Source organism: Fistularia commersonii, chromosome 8, assembly GCF_037954325.1.
Source record: "Fistularia commersonii isolate RoL2024-O1a breed Wild chromosome 8, RoL_Fcom_v1.0, whole genome shotgun sequence".
Classification (NCBI taxonomy): domain Eukaryota; kingdom Metazoa; phylum Chordata; class Actinopteri; order Syngnathiformes; family Fistulariidae; genus Fistularia; species Fistularia commersonii.
The window spans coordinates 15,795,673-15,813,702 of NC_141291.1; the positions used below are offsets into that span (position 1 = coordinate 15,795,673).

Consider the following 18,030-nt stretch of genomic DNA (forward strand, 5'->3'; position numbering starts at 1 on the left):
ATCCATTGCCTCTTGATTAAAATTTCTCTCACTTATATCAGGCCCCACTGTAAAAGTGAAAAGAAAATCTAAAGTTAGCTGGTTGCTAAGTAACCTTCCTGTGTGTAGCAATTATCACTACATGGTCAGTTAAAGGTCTTTCGGCTAAAAGGGTTTTCTGCCCCAACAGATCGAGTGCATCTGTATGCTTGTCTAACTGTGCTTGCCCTATACAGAAACTGTTGCATCAAACTAAAAGTGACAGCTTAGTGGCATTGCACTAATCCAGCATTTTTCCTTTTTTGTTTATGTAAATATCTTTTTGGAATTTAGTGATAGGAATGCTACATACCAGGATTTGAGCATAATTTGCCTCTGGTGGGTTTAGTTCAACTGCAGCCCTTTGTCAAATGAACCTGCTGAAAATAAGCTGTGTAAGTCCAGAGTTCAGACTAACACAGCTCATGGCCAAACTGTCTATTAACATATTTCATTATAATAGGGAAAAAAAACCATTTGGCACACTGAATGCTGTGTAAATGCTACATTATTCTTGTAAAAGGGTAATAGTGATCTAATAGTGAAAAGTTTGAGATTGTTATTCTTGTAATAACATGTTTTTTACTCACAACAACAAACTATGCATAATATGACTTGGCTTTGCAGTTAATGAACTCACACAAACACCTACACAAATTCACTTATGTGACACAGACATGCCTGAAAAACTGGATTACACAGCTTGGACCACATTGTAAATCTGTCAGAGCAGTGACAAATGTAGCATCTCCCTGACCCTGAATCCCATCTGTCAAGTTAGAGTGTATGAGAGTTTTTTTGTGATTTATGTGAGTTTGTGATATATGTAGGTGATTTGTGCACATGTGTGAGTGATGGTGAGAGTATGTCCGATTAAGAGCCCCCTCCAAATCATTTATCAGCGACTGACAGGGGGCAGCCCAATGGAATCTGTGCATTAAAATGTGTAACAATATGAAAATACAGTCCAGCATTTACCTGATGCCAAACAGGCCCTTTCCAGAAACTCAGATTTAATGCAATGCAATGCACAAACACACACATAGACACGCACGCACGCACGCATGCACGCACGCACGCACGCACGCACACACGCACACAAACACGAACACACACGCACACACACACACACACACACACACACACACACACACACACACACACACACACACACACACTCACACACACACACACACACACACACACACACACACACACACACACACGCTAACCCATACATAACTTTTGTTATGAAGAGTGTTTAAAAAGGCTCTGATTAGTCAAAAATTCAAAGCAAACAATCAACTCTTTGAGACAGGTCAACCAACACATTATTGACCCCCCCCCCTCTCCATAGACCACGTGTACACACTCAACTCAAACACTCTGAATCCTTAAACTTCAGCTCAATCTCCTCTCAGTTCACTCTCCCTCCCTCTGCGTTCCAGTCCTCCTCAGCTGCTCAGTTCTTCTCCTTTACATCTGCTTGCAAAGACTTTTCAAAGAAACCCAACTCCAGTCTCTTCTAAATCATATGCTAATCCATGTTTGGATTGGAGGCTAACAGGATTTTGCTGCATCAAACTCCCATGACCTAATACGTCATGATGGGATACAGCAGTAAAGTCACTTATATCCAGCTCTGGACTCAGGTGATAGAGTCAAAGTTTGAATCCCCCAATGAAGCAGTTGCTGGAGTCACAAGAAGGTTACAAAATTAGTCAGGCATTGTGTATGCAGCTCAAAACAAGGCAAAGGTTAAACTGGAATAACTTTTAATTATGATGGATTCAATGTGGCAAATCATGCTAATGTAAAAAAAAAAAAAAAAACAAAGAAAAAATATCCATGAAAAAGTACATTTTAAAATATTTTCTTATAGACCATGATAATAAACTTGGGGTCATTTATGGTGAAACAGGAGATATTGCAACTGGACAGACAGTAGATGGTATCTTTTTTCAATTTAAGGGTGATGAATGAGGCTGTTGCTAATTTGAAAATGTCTTCTCCTTTGGCTCTGTTTTAAAGCTGTGTAAAGTTTAGAGAGATTGTATTTCAACAAGTGTGCAATCAATCTAAGGTAGAAAAAAATTTCCTCATTAAATCATTAAGTTTGGCAAAGTCCGACTATTGAACAACCAAATAAAACCAAAAACTACGTAGAAAGAATGGTGGATTAAAAGAAAGAATTTAACCAATTAAGAAAATAAGATGTAAACAAAGAAGCATTGAATGAAAGATGGAATGAAAAAATGTATTTGCATGGTTGCCATGTAAAGCCACTGTCCTTTATGTCTGATCATTGAAGTGTTATTCCATTTACTTGAGCATAATGCTCTCCAGTGGCAATGATTATAGAAGTGTGAAGCAGATAATGCTCCGAGGGACCTTATGGGGATTCTCTTCTGTGTAATGCTGAGATGAGAGGATGACGAATGAAGAGAGAAATGCAGTCGTGAGGATAAGGCGAGGACATGCTGACACCATGGGGATGCCTGTCCTGAAGTGACTGCTGCAACAATCACAAGTAACGGCACTAGACACCAATTTCCATTAGTTCAATTCAAATTTTAGATCTATATGGCAGCACAAGCATAGTAAAAGATCTCCTCAGATTATATATAATCAGAACAATGGAAGGAAGAAGTGGAAGGATACCTTAAAGCAGTGCGCATGTTTGTAAATCTTTTCATATTCCATGTTGCTTGGTTCAATTTCAGGCAACCTTACGCAAGTGATAACTCAGTGTTGTTGCAATGTAATGCAAGTCCTAACCATAATGATGATACATCACGTAGGCCATTAAGCTTAGATTTGTCATCCGTGTATGAGCTACTTTTTTGTAAAATATGCACGACATGAGCAGAGGGGGTGATACATCAAATCTCCTCCTACATACATGGGAAAGACAGGCTCATCTCATAAATGCAAAGTTATAGCTTAGAGATTCACTGCATGCACTTTGAATGTGTAAACAAAGTAGTTGGGGTTGAGGCCTGTCAACTTGCTCCCTGTGCTGTTTTTTTTGAATCAAATTGTCATCTTTCAACACTGAAGACCAGGCAACTGAAATGTAAAGAATAATTTCCTTGTATATCATCCTATGAAAAAATAAAAGATAAACTAACTTGTTGATGTGAATTAAATTCCCTTCTATTACATGGATTTTAATGGTTTCCAAATGAAAGTTAAAGATATTTGCCTTCATGCCAGTAACGCGAATAACAAAACACAGTCTAATGCAGTTTAATCCTCACAGTACTTGTTCTAGTGTCAGCACCTGATTCAAAGTCTTGTCTATTTATGGACAGCCCAGAAAAAAAAAAACTACAAAAAACAAACTTTTTAAGGCTGAAAGAATACACCAAATGAAGGACATTTTCCTGGAACAACCTACTCACTACTTTATACCTTTCTAAATAGCTCATATAAAAGTGGTGAGACATAGCTCTAAAGTTTTACTGAGCTGAATGACTTATAACCTTGGTAGCAGACAACACTCATTATTGACAAATGAAAGGAGCAGACCTGTCATTACTTTTAATCAAGTGTGTGGGGGATATTTATCATGTTAAAAGAAACAAGAGTCTGACCAGTAGAGTTACAAAGGTGTCTGTCTCTAAATAGAGCAATGAGAGAATCTCTGAGTCATACATACAGTATCGCCATTTTTCCATGCCTTTTTTTCTAAAATTTTGTAGAGCTCAACTAGACTCCTCATTTTCTTTTGGCTGCTCCCTTCAGGGATTACAACTGGGAATAAACGTCTGCCATCAAACCCCTTTCTCTGTATCCTCTTCTCTCACAACAGCTAACTTCAGTTATTGATCTGTGTGCCTTTGTAAACACTTTTGTTCAGGTGGGAAGTAACCTAGCAGAGAGCCATTAGGCTTTTATTTTGGGATCTCAAGGATAAATACACACACTCATGCCTATATGTACGAACACACACGTATGCTATACACTTTACTATAGTATACGACCACATATAGATGATTTGAGCCATGGGCTTCAGAGGAGGATTAAACATCATTCTTTCAGGTTATTCCCTTTACTGGTGTTAGATGATGGAAGGCCATTCATTAACCTGTCTAATCTCTATTGAAATACTGGATTTCATGTAAATATGCTATGCCTTCAACTGCATGAAGCACAACATTACACTGAATGCATATGCCCCTATTCTTGCATATCTCTGAAATTGTAAATACCATTTATTCTAACAGGATCACCCATTAATTGGATTTAAATTTTTAACTTTGTATTTTCCTGTCAATAGGGCTCAGCTGAGTTTCATTAAGAATGTTTGGCCTTGCCAACTTATCATATTATTCTTCAAAACATTGTGTATTTTTACGCCCAGAATGCATAAATCTAAACTTTTTAGGTAACATGGGAAACATGAATCTGCCTCGAAAGAAGACCTATGATTATTCTATGTGTCTCCTCATCTTTAACAGACAGTTTTTTCATGCATTATAAAGCTACTGTTGCTGCTAAAAGTATTTAGCCATTTTTTTTACAGCAGAATGTTTAGTAAATTTTGCAAAGCCATAATAATTGGAGATACATTGTTGCAATTATGAAAGCAATACACTTACCGCAGTATAACTTAACAAATAAAACAAGGTTAATGCTGTTTAGATTTGCTTTAAGAACAAAAAAAAAGTTATATCCACACTGGCTTTAATTGGATGGAAGCGTTTTAAGAAATGAAAAAATGAGAAATAAAAAATATACTGCTGTCCAGCTTTTGTTTAATGGCATGAAAGGTATGTCATGAATAAGATTTATGACATTTGAACAGGACTGAGTATACGATGAACTGAAACCCATTCAGAATGAATTTAAGATGTTTTTTAGAGTCCTTACCTTCTTATAGAGGGTGCGTAGGTCTCTGTACTGCCACATACTACTGAGGACCTGAGAGGAGGCTTTCACCACCTTTGCTGAGTGTCTGGAAAGAGATGAAAACACATATGGTTTATTTCTCCTGGACCTCATTCCATGTGAAAATGTTAGTGCTATTTTGTGGTCTGTCTTTACCAGTTACCCAGGATATGTGCAGGTCACTGGCACTTGGGGTGGTGCTATGAGTAAGAGACCCATTGCTCTTTTCGGCAGAGAATGATTTTCCTTCCACAAAGGCTGAGTTTCCAGATGAGTTTAAAATGACCCTCTCTGCCATGCTAATGGTCCCATCCCTGCCACTTAGTTGAAAAATGACTTTGATAGGAGTGAGTTCATAGCCCTGCCCTTCAAACAGCTAGAGAGGGAAGCAGAACAGATGTTCCCTTTGTAGTAGTTTGACAAATCGGATGAATTTCTTGTGACAATCGCAACACAATCGTGTTATAATTAAACATGGAAAATTGTTGATCCCAGGAAATAATATATTGATTCTATAAAATGTTTGTTGTTTGTTTGTCCATTTTAATTGTATTTGAATGGGAATTGTTAGCACACTATTGACAAATGATGTCATGGCAATAATTTTCAACATTGGACCTTTTTTTTTTTTTTCCAGAGCACAGTGACTGCAGAGAATTGTCACAGATGTCAATGGGCCTTTTTGTCACATTATTTACTTCATTTGATGTCGATTTGTGTTTGTATTATTATTCAAAGAGAAAAGACATTGAAAGCGGCTACTAATGATTGCCCTGTTGTAACCATTATCCTTTTCCGTCCATGATATTATGATTATGGCACTGGAAGCACTGCTGATAAGGAGCATTTATCCTCAGTGAATCAGTCAGATAAAATATAAGATATGAGGACTTACAGTTACCAGTGAGAATTTGCGGTTATGGAGGTTTCTCTCAGCACCTCATCTCACAGTCATGATGCCTCTAAGAACAGTTCCCTAAATAGGGACCCCTGGGATCTTTTTCTCTGCGTGTTTCTCCCCCATAACAATGAATTAGCATGTGAACTATTTGATGACACTCATGGCGACCCCTGACCTGCTGATTGCCGTGGCAGCAAGAGGTATCACAATGCTTCATCTCTCAAGGCGATGCATGTTTTATTCTGCTTCTTCCGAACTCTCAAACAATATGTTGTGCATGCAGTTCAAGACAGCCACAAAATGAATGACGGATATATGAGCACTGCTTACTGTTAACACTTGTGCTTTGGACTGGCCTTAATAGATAGATAGATAGATAGATAGATAGATAGATAGATAGATAGATAGATAGATAGATAGATAGATAGATAGATAGATAGATAGATAGATAGATAGATAGATAGATGGATGGATGGATGGATGGATGGATGGATGGATGGATGGATGGATGGATGGATGGATGGATGGATGGATGGATGGATGGATGGATGGATGGATGGATGGATGGATGGATGGATAGATAGATAGATAGATAGATAGATAGATAGATAGATAGATAGATAGATAGATAGATAGATAGATAGATAGATAGATAGATAGATAGATAGATAGATAGATAGATAGATAGATAGATAGATAGATAGATATTTAAAAAATTGGTGCTCCTGGTGGAAAATATTTATATTTCCATCCATCCATCCCTCCATCTTCTTTTGCTTATCCTTCACTGAGGGTCACGGGGGATGCTGGAGCCTATCCCCGCTCTCATCAGGCAAGAGGCAGGGTACACTCTGGACTGTTCGCAAATCAATCACAGGGCCACATATATAGACAAATAATCATTCACTCACTCATTCATTCGGGGCAATTTTTCCAATTTTTTCAAATTAAGCTGCATTTTGTTGGACTGTAGGAGGAAACCAGAGAACCCAGCAGAAACCCACGCAGACACGGGGAGACACCGGTACCTTGGTAAGCTCTCAAGTTTAAGTTCACTGATGATGATGGGGGGTGGGTGTGTGGTGCTGTCCAACATAATGGTCCCATAAGGTCAACTGGGAGAGGATGACTTTAAAGAATGTTGACATATATTATCAACAGTATATTCTCTATACCTAATGTAAAGGTATTGATTTCAATGAGCATATTACAAGAAGGAGATGATAGAAGCGGCAGCACAGTAGTGTAGTGGTTAGTGCTTTGCCTCACAGCACGAAGGGGGACCTCTCTGTGTGGAGTTTGCATGTATTACCCATGTCTCTGTGGGTTTCCTCCAGGTTCTCCGGTTTCCTCCCACAGTCAAAAAACATGCAGCAGGTTGATTGCACAAATTGAGAAAATTGCGTGAATGAGAGGATGAGAGAGTGAATGGTTGTCTCTCTATATGTGGCCCTGCAATTGACTGGCTATCAGTCCAAGGTGGACCTGCCTCGCCTGATGGAGGCTGGGATAGGCTCCATCTCAGTGTGTTGTTTCCTTTTACATTTGATGTGGGGATTTGGAGTATAAAAACCTGGTCCAGGCTGAGAAATTAAAATTCCTCTTTTATGTTCTCTAGGTTTTGCTTGAAAGAAAAAAACATCTGCCAGTGTCTGGGAGCTGAGCCAAAGTCCTCTGTCTATCACACAACAACAAGGGTTTCATTTGTAAACTCGAGTTTAAAGTGATGTCATAGTTCCATCTGAAACTGCGAAAACAGTTGGTGTCTAGGTTCATAAAGTCAAACATGTTTTTAAGTCGTCCATACATATTTACATATGTTTAAAAGCTAAGTATCATCAATCTTAGTTCTATTAAATGTATTAGTATATGCAAACAGTTAGGAACACTTTTCATTTCGGCTTTTCCCTTTTGGGGAGGTTTCAACAGTGAATCATCCTTCTCCATCTAACCTTATTCTTTGTATCCTCTCCTCTCACACCAACTAACTTCAAATCCTATCTCACAGCATCCATAAATCTTCTACAAACAGTTAGGAACACACCCTCCCATTAATTCAACTGAATTTAAAGACAAATTTGGGCATCTTTGTCATTTTTTTGAAGATAGTTTACCAGTCCTTTGGCCAAGGTCTACCGGCTAATATACTTTTTCAGGCAGGTTTATGAGGCCAGCTCAAACACACTACCAATGTTGCAAGGTCATTTGCGTTGTTCTCTTTATTCCATTATTTCAATTATACCATTATTCAAATTAAGTAAGATTATTTTGACGACTAATAATGTCCTTGTGAATCTTCCAACATCCTCCAGTTATATCTAAAAGGTTTCTGGTTATGTCACAATGACCATTACAGAGAGGCTCAGCAATCTCTTACATGCAGCCATATCACGTCTATTAGAAGAAACAAAATGGTAAATGGTTTCAACTTATTTAGTGCTTTCACACCCTGTGGTTTTAAAGCACTTTACACAAGATTGCATTGAACCATTTACCCATACACATACACACAGTAGTAGAGCTGCTATGTAAGGAAGCAAACCAGGCCATTGGGAGCAACTGGGGGTTCAGTGTCTCGCACAAGGACATATCGGCATGCAGACAGGAGGGCCTGGGAACTAAACAAGTAACCTTCCAATTAGAGGGACACCCGCTCTAATAACTGAGCTATATTCCAAAAATAAAAAAAACAAGGCATTGTCAGGTCCCTGATACAGTGTATCAAAAGGTCTGGACCAAGGGTTGGCAACCTTTACCCCTCAAAGAGCCATTTGGACCCGTTTCCCTACAGTAAATAAAACACAACCCTTTTGAAATTAAAAATGAATAAACATAGCATATAACGTCATTTTTTTATGCCTTTATGCTATGTATAAACAAAACATCTGTTGCATTTTTTAAATCAATGAACAACGGCAGAGAAAACTACATTTTGCACGCAAAAAAACATTTTGAACTTCGAAAAAAGACGTTGTGTTGAAGGTTACTTTTAAGCAAAATACTCAATGTCTATTAGAGTCCTTCTTGTATTTATTAGAAAAAAAAGCCAAACTTCAATTATCCACTGGCAGCAAACCAAAAATGCCATCCTCTCTCACCATTTTACTGCCGCATTCAGTTGCTTATTAAGAGCAGCAAAAATGTTTTAACATGTTTATTTATTAAAATGTTACAAGATTGCCAAAATCTTCAAATTTAAAATTACATTTTAAAAACAAACGAACTAAAATAAAATACATTCTAATTCAATACCCGTGGCTTTCGAAAGCCATGGGGAGCCGTGGGTTGCTGACCCTGATTTTAGACAAATTCTTTTTCAGAATAATTGGTTGGCTGAGAAAATCAGAACTTAAACGAATGCCTCAATGTTCATTCCAATTTTGAATACAAGTGTTTTTCCTAATGGTTATAAAATTAATCTTGACTTTTATTACAGTTAAAAAAATTGAACCACTCACTTGTCTCCCTTGCTGCGGGCAATACCAATGAGTTTTTCAATTCCACCAGCATCACGGAGGGCTTTGGCATTCTCCATGTTCTTGGTGATGACTTCATGCAGGGCACAGCAGATGGCAGTTACTGTGTCATCCGACATGGTCTTGCTGGGGGTGCCTGTGGTCCCACTGCTGGCAGCATTGTTGTTGCTGCTGCTACTGCTGCCTGGTAACCGGTGGATCAAATCTCTCATGGCATATTTACCTGTTAAATGTGGAAAGAAAAAGAAGGAATAGGACAACAAATATTGGTCAAAACCTATGCCCTTGACCCCCTTGATGAAAATTTGGGGTCGGGACAAAGGATGTAAATTGAAACTGCTGGACAGAGTTTAAAAGATGTAAGATGTACCAACTTACAGTGCAAAAATGACAAGTGCTTCCTGAACATAATTAGTGACACTGATATTTCATATTATACCATTTCATAAGTAGATGCCTTCGACAGCTATTGAGTGGTTAGACTGTCCTTTCAGAAGACAAACATTCATTCATACTTCATGAAATGTAGTAAACATTTCAAAGAATCAAATGAATGTCATGGCATTTTCTTTGAATAAGGCAAACATTTTAATTAGATAAAAATAATTGCATTGGTAGAGATGGAAACAACAGAAAGAGGGAGTAAGTGAGTTGTGGTGCAGATGCTGCAAGGTAACATACAAATCCAGCTAATGAGACAGCAGGGCAGATGAGTGCCAAAACATTTAAGGTTAAAGCATGACCATCAAAGTGGCAGTTCCAGTTAAGTCGATGATTTAATTAATTCTGTGATCTCAGCAGTTGCGGCTGGACTGATCTCAACAGTTGTGGCAAGGTGGTTGCTGTGAACATGCCATCCTTATCACTCCCAATTCCCCTTTCTCTTATTGTTTATACGATATCACATCTTCCATATGCCATATATTAGATTCTGAAAATGAACACAACTCAAGCTACAGATGATAGGTGGATATTCAAGTATACCATCATTTGCACCTGAATGTGTTGTCAAAGCGATGCAATTTTTGGCCTCTATTTAGAGTTCAGTATCTGTCAATGAGAGTTGCCAGCACTAACTAATGGGCATATCCAACAATACTCCCATACTATCCAGCATATCCAGCAATACTCCCTTTCTTTGTAATGCAATCAAATAGATAGGTGTTGGAGAAAAAAGCTTAGAAATGTTGATTCTGTCGATTTCCTTTCCGACAAAAATGAGAAAGGCAGGTTAGGAATATTTTGGAAATAGATAATACAGGATTGCTGTTGAGGATAAAAACTATTTGTGAAGAAAAAAGCCAAATAAGAGAAGATGATAGATGGGCAAATTAATCAGCAAAGAAATTCCTGGTACAAAAGATTTAGTTTCAGAAATAAAACAAAATTATTTTTTCAAAAGGTCATGATGTCAAAATATTTTTGTGAAATATTAAAAATAAATGATGGCCTGAACCAATGTGTATCTGGTGTTGGAACATCAATTGTCAATATCAATATCAAGTATTATCTCTCAAAGAATAACTCTTCATTAATCTGATTATTTCCAAATGAGGAAAAAGAAAATGCATGGAGAAAATTTGAGTGAGCCAAATTAATGTGAATGTAACACTTGAGGGGAATGAAATACTGTAGTATTGTTGATATTTTGGAGACTTAGAAATGCTGGCTTCAAAATGTTTTGGTTTCTACACAATGTATTGTTGAGTGTCAGATTTTCAGCTGCAATAGAGATTATGATGCCCTTTGTGTGAAAATGAATGAGGTTTAAACCTTTTATGTGAAAAAGCGCTCATAACTTGGCTTTTTAGAAACAGAAGGGACAGAATTTGATGTCGAATTGGAACTGTCTGTCACTACACTCCGCTACACCTGCCCAAGCTACACTGATGAGTAACTCAGGCAGACAAATGTCAACAATAACAGTCATTTTGACCATCTAAGAGTGTGACATTTAACTGTCTGGGAGCACAATCGATCATACAAACATGTCTGTGGATCTGGGAGATTCAATTGAGTTTACAAGTCATGGCTGAAAGAAGGATCAGCACACATGATTTTAAAGTCACTTTCAAGTTAAGGTGAAAATGCATGCAAACCATTGAATGTTCTCACAATACAACTCAATCTCCTGAAAATTTAGTTCACATGTGATGACATGGACAAAGTACTTGGAAATTGTGAATTGGATTCATTAAGAATTTTGATATTTTTAATATTTTTAATATTTTTAATATTTTTAATATTTCTTCATGACTAAAAAGCTGGAAGTAAACATAGAGAATATATTTGTCTGTGAAGATTTACAGTCACTTGCTTAGCCCCAATTTTTACAAACCACTCAAGGTTCAAACCATACTTCTTTGTTTCTTACCTTAATTATAATAAATGTTTTTCATTGTCATATTATCTTTGAAGAAAGTTTGTGTCTTGGCCAGGTAGGACCAATGGTATGTGAGAGGGGAAGATAAGCTATCTATCTTAAACAGGAAAGACCATTGGTCAAACGACTGAGATGCTTAGACACAACCCACTGGCCAATTACAGTTTGGTCCTTGACAAACAAACACCAACAAGGCTTCAGAATCAGTTTACTTTAATTACTTATCAGCCGACCCTACCAAACCCCACTCAAACCACAAGCTCTGGTGAAACAACCTGGGACCAAGAGTCACAGATTTTCTAAGGGTCAACACCCCTCCTAGGGCTTAATACCTAAAGCCATCATGGCTGGTTGGAACTGTAGTAAAGTTCTGGATAAGTGGTAAAATATCTTCAAGAAATTGGGCAGCAAGCACCATTGATTTGATTTATCAGCAAGCCAAGGTAAAACAATACTATTGAGTGGTTTCTGATTAATGGTGTTTACCATGAAAAGCAAAATATGACGATGATAATGCATCACTTAAGTAGATAGGTTAAAATTGGTGATGACAGAATTTCTTTTAACATAGTTTATCAAATGAAAGACTTCAGCATACTTGCAATGCCATCTCTTAATAAAATACATAGTTGATCCCAGTGAGAATTTTCGAAAGAGTTACTTGGTTTATCCTCGGTACTGTGGGTTTGCGAGTGAAATATGATTTGAAAGAAAGTGCCTGCCAATTTTATTGTGTAAACAACATAGAAAATCTGTTCACTGGGCACTCTGGATTCTCTGGAGGCCTCAAAAGTTGACCAAAAAGTGCCATATTCAGAGGTAGTGGATCAGATAAAAACATACAAACAAAAAAACACCTCTGATGCAATGGGGGATGTTCTATTGTCGAAGCTTAAAGTGGACCCTTATATTCTCTCCAGCACTATATGAAACACTCCAAAAAAATCTCTATGTTTTCGGAATTCACTAAGAGTTTCATACAGCTCATATAGCAGACAACTACTAAATACCTGATGACTTGCGGTTTATTCTGTTAAAGCTTATGGGGATACATTGAATGTATGGGTAATTTGCAACCTTGATTCCTCACATCGGGACATTATGGGATTCTCCACACTCCACTGTCAAACACATTTTCCAGACACACATTGAGTTAAAAAAATGACACCAATTATGGCACAAAAAATTTGATCCATTTGCAGTACATTCTGGGAAGAAAACTTGACTACAAATACTCATCAGTTTAAAAGGTTTCATCTGCAATATGTATTATGTATCCGGAATGATATCTATGAACATTTCAATCTAAATAAAAGGAAAAGTAACCAGTTAGGTGGTTACTTACTAAGTGCTTCGAAAGTACTGATTTGCTGATTTTGGATGACTTAATCACAGCCCCCTGACCATGTGAGGCTATGACAGCCAAAAATAAACATTTTTTCCGATTTAGTGAAACTATAATGCAGAACAATACTCCCCTGATTTAATTAAAGGGTATTTTCCCTCCACCCATTCTTGCTCATTGGGCTCAAAACGACCTGGTTGGTACCCTGACCACGTTCTCTTACTCCTGTATTGAGAGTATGATGACCTTCTCCTTCACCGGCTGGTTCCGCTCGATTACCCTACAGGACAGGAACTGCCCAGAGCGCACCACCAAGGTCTGCTCTAAAAATCACTGGCCATCCCGTCAGATCTCTCTCCCAGCTCCATGACCAAAAACTATAAGGACAGCCAATAGAATCCTTCAGGATCCATCCCATATCCCGTTCCCTTCATTTGAGTGGCTCCCGTCAGGACGCAGACTCCACGGTCCTAACTGCAAAACCCAGAGGATTAGCACAGATGTACGGTTTATTTACAGATGTTAGAGATTACTTCTCTTTTATTTTACCTTTCTCCAATTGATGTATTTATAGATTTTGGATCCATGCTAGGATTCTGTGCTACCCCCTGTGCCCTCCAATTACCCCTAGCAGACAAATAAAGTTTCCCCTTATTCTAATTCTGCTGCATTAAGTGCTTTTTGAAACTTTCTCTCTCAAAAATAGAATGAAATGATATAAAATAAATAAATGAATTGCTCCATCAATGAGAAAGAACATTTCTCCTTACAGAGTCAGGTTGGTTCATATTTGCATTGGTTTTAGCTCCAATTCCCCCTTATATATCATCATTTTCTTTTACACCCAGTGAATTCTGGAATACATGCCAATGATAATAATAATAATAATAATAATAATAGTAACCAAGTTATTATTGATAATAATAATCCAGTTATTTTTATTAATAATAATATTAACATTATACTTCTTAACTGGCATCTCTTCTCTCTCCTCAGTAAAGGACTGAGAAGGGTACTGCAGTACATATCCACACAAAACCACAATTTAAGGGAAGACATTCATGACTGAACATATGCCCTTATACAACACACGCACTTACTAACTGCGAAAGATATTCATGCATATGCACTCCGACATAAAGAATGTTCTCATAGACATGCAGGAGTACGAACAATCACACACACGTGCATGCTCGTACGCACACACATATGCACGCATACACGCATATGCATAAAGATGGTGTATTGTAATAACCGACCCTAACCCATAGTTATCTCTGGCTGCCAGGATTAATCGAGGTTAAGCGGTCAATGTCTTTTGCCTGTGAGGACAAAGTTCAGTAGCATCCTTTATTTGACTAACTTGAATCAGGCTGATCATTTACTGATGACTGCCTTCATTTGATGAATTTCATAGTGAGTTACTAAATGTTGTAATGACTGCATGACTAAGTTAGTGCCTGGCTAATTTACCGCCTGCCAGAAAATTTACTGTGCAAATGACTGACAATGTATTGACTGGTTGACTGATTGACTAAGTGACTAATTTATCATGACTCTTGCTGTAGGGAGTCCATTGACAATAAAAGAAGGCCATAGACTATTCTTGCACACTATATTATAGAGTGTGAATGATATGGAAACTTCTTAAGATGAGTCTGCCCATTCATCTATTTTTCAGCGAGCTTCTATAAAGCACTATTGGGAAGTCTGTGACATTTGCCATGACATGTTTTTCTGTGCATTGAAATGTATTAGAAAGTTGCACGAGCAAGCCTTCTCTATATCCAAGATGAAGAAATGGAAAGGAGGAAAAACAGAAGATCTTAAGTTATGCACAGGATGATGCAAAGATGAATCCAAAATTATAAAAGAAATGAATGAAAAAGAGGCCCTTGTTATTTCACAGGCATGCACGCACGAACGCACACATACATGCACGCACGCACGCACGCGCGCACACACACACACACACACATTCAACTCAGTGAAATGTACACATCTTATGCTCATTAACTCTCCTTTAGCTTATTTACTTCAAATGTTGTTTAGTTCCAGGCCCTTAATTAAATCCATTTAGGGTCTTAGTGTGAGTATCTTTCCATAATGTTATCAGGCTATTAACAATTTATAGATTGATTAATTAAAGAATTGGATATCAAATGATCTAAGCTGAACATGAGCTATTATCGGTAAAGTGAAGATCTCTGGTCTCAGTCCTTCACTATGATCCTGAGTGCCAAGAGGAAACGTATTGATGAATTATAGATTAATATAAATGAGGAGGGGTTGCAGCACTTTACCGAAGTCAGGGAGAAGCTGCAATTTACCAAGTTAACGCAAAATTGAACAGATCTAAATGCTCATTATTTTATCGACTCATGCAAGCAGAGCTTAGGACAACCATCGGATTCAGGACCATCATGTAGCTTCTCAGCTTAGAAGAATCTTCACTGTAAAAAGGCAACATTGATGGGAAGAGAAAGTCAAGGTGCAAATCAAAGAGCATTTTTTTCAAAGTAGGTGATGATCTTTATTCACAATTCTAACATAACCAGCACTTTAAGAATCGAGGGTACCATCTCCCCTCTCCTGAAATTTCCACTTTCTCTGTCACAAAAAAAAAATGGTTGATCAGGAACATGTCCTTGAGGAATGAAACAGGCTAATCATTGCACAGCCAAATGAGCCTATATTACACAACTCTTTCTATAAACTATAGCCATCTTCACCTGGGAGGCACAACTGGTAATATGTTCTTCATGTGTCACTAACTCCCACTGAGAAGTGGGTGCTTCATCAGAGCCTGAATGGCTGATTTGATTTCAAGATATCCAATTACCCTCAACAATGGAGCAATTTGCTTGTTTGGCGATGGAAAAGGAGGAGTGTTATTGAAGTAAAATTGGAGGTAATTGTCTCAGGGAAATGTTGGAATAGATGAAATGGCTTGATTGGTGGTGGCAGTGGGGATGATGGCATAGTTATCATTGACTGGGTCTTGATCCCTTAGGGGGGCTTAAGGACATTTACTATTATATAAAGCATCAAACTTTGCACTGAATTAAAATTTCTGATAAAATGAGAGCCTATTGCCTTAACATAGGCATGCAGAAGTTGTCAGCTGGAAAGTTTTAAATTGTGAACATGGAAACTAAGCTGCAATAACGTGGCGCTCACATTATCAGGGTGGTGGCAGATTTACCGCAACAGATATTGCTTTTTTTTTTTCTCTGGGAATAATTCTCCATTGAAACCATCGCTTTTATAGGACTTTTTAGAGTATCAGCCAATGAAATCCCGAAGGGAATTCTACCACGACACACATTTTGCGGAATCTCAAACATCATTGCTCTTGACACTATATTTAGTAACGTTAAAGAAATGAATTCTAATGTATCATGGTGTTGATGATTATGGCCTCATTGCAAGGCTGTGACAAACAACCGAAACTACAAATCCCATTGAGACTGCCGTAAATAATCATCACCACTTCCATAAAGTCACAACTGATATGAGTTTCCATATATATCAGCAAGAATGGAATATAAGACCCCTTTAAGTTCAACTTATACATAAATAAACACTTTGATAAATAAATTAGATGAGGATGAAATGCATAGTATAAAAAGACGAGACACAACAGGGTTTAAAGAGGCCAGAAATTGAGGTATATTGGAAAAGAGCATACCTAGGCTTTTGCCATTATAAAATATTCTGCTTCCTCGTGTTCAGTGCTTTTCATACCACACACTTTATCTGAGTGTCTCTCTTTGATGTCTATGGGTGACAGGTTTACAGCGTAAACTGCAGAGGAGTATAACTGTCTTTCTTCAACATACCCGCCTCTCCTCACACCGAGTGTGAAAGAAAGCAGAGATGTTTTCTCCCCTGTGATGGAACTGTGGCTTCACTGAAGAATATTTTCTCTCATTGACTAGCTGGAGGACTTATAGATTCACACACGCAAACATACAGCATGCATTCAAACACATTATACTTTAAGAACTGTATACTGCACAGGATTTCAAACGCGATTTGCTCAATTTCATCGATTGAAGATTCCTTAATATTTTACTTGATTTATTATCAAGGCATTGATATCTAAGCATTTCTAAGTATTTATCGTCACACTCGAGGGTTATCCCTTGTTTTTAATATTTAATGGTGCTTTTCTTCAAGACCGAACTAGAAGTTGGAAGTGAAATTCTCATCCACAAATAACTTCTGTAGAAGAGCCTATAATTCTCTTTCTCTCTTGTGGCATCAATACAGCAAGGCTGGGTAGTGTGTCTGAGGGAAGAAACTGACTGAGAGAGGACTTTTCACAGCACTGTTTCACTTTTTCAATGTATTTCTGTATTTCTTTTTATAGGTCCTTGTTTTTACTTGTCTATCTATCAGCCCAGCACAAAGAAGTTCCTACAAAATCAAAGGCTGCTGATAAAAGATGCACCAGACCCTCAAACACGAAAGCGGCATCCTGAAGGTGAAATTTTCACAGCTGCAACAGGGACTCAAAAAAATATGTCAACTAAAGGAATCATCGGAAAAAGCTGGCCTTCAAAAGCTGTTTACTCTTACAATGAAAAGTAAAGCATTAGACAGACAAGCTTGGTCAAGCAGAAATAGTGTTATGCAACTCTCCGAACTTCATCTACTCAATGAAAGGTTGTCACGTATGTGTGTCAGAATGTGCAAACAAAATTACAAGATCAAAGACCTCAGCACTGCAAGTTTTCCACACCTCATTTGCATGTGCATATAACAGTGCTTCACCTCTAATTCTCAAATATTCATTTGCAATCATGCAATTAGTGAAATCCCTGTGGCACACTGCACTGGTTTCCACAGTAACACTCCCTTAGCACTAATGAATGGGAGACTATGAGGGAGAGCTTTATGAGCTCATGTCTGAAATAACACAGGAGAGAGACAGAGCCATGTGGGTGTGGAATAACAATTTGCGAGGAAGAGGGATATTATTGGAAGACTGCATGGTGGGCGGTGTATT

At 37.9% G+C, this 18,030-nt stretch overlaps 1 protein-coding gene across 3 annotated transcripts in view; it reads right to left on the reverse strand.

Annotated features, from left to right (window-relative positions):
- ctnnd2a (catenin (cadherin-associated protein), delta 2a) overlaps positions 1–18,030 on the reverse strand; it is a 282,667-nt gene that overhangs the window by 11,502 nt on the left and 253,135 nt on the right. For all 3 annotated transcript variants that reach the window (XM_086151388.1, XM_086151386.1, XM_086151387.1), the window contains exons 20-21: positions 9,271–9,511; positions 4,894–4,978 (exon numbers count right to left, since the gene is read on the reverse strand). In XM_086151388.1, coding sequence (XP_086007514.1) covers positions 4,894–4,978; positions 9,271–9,511 — 326 coding nt within the window. The remainder of the gene's footprint in view (positions 1–4,893; positions 4,979–9,270; positions 9,512–18,030) is intronic.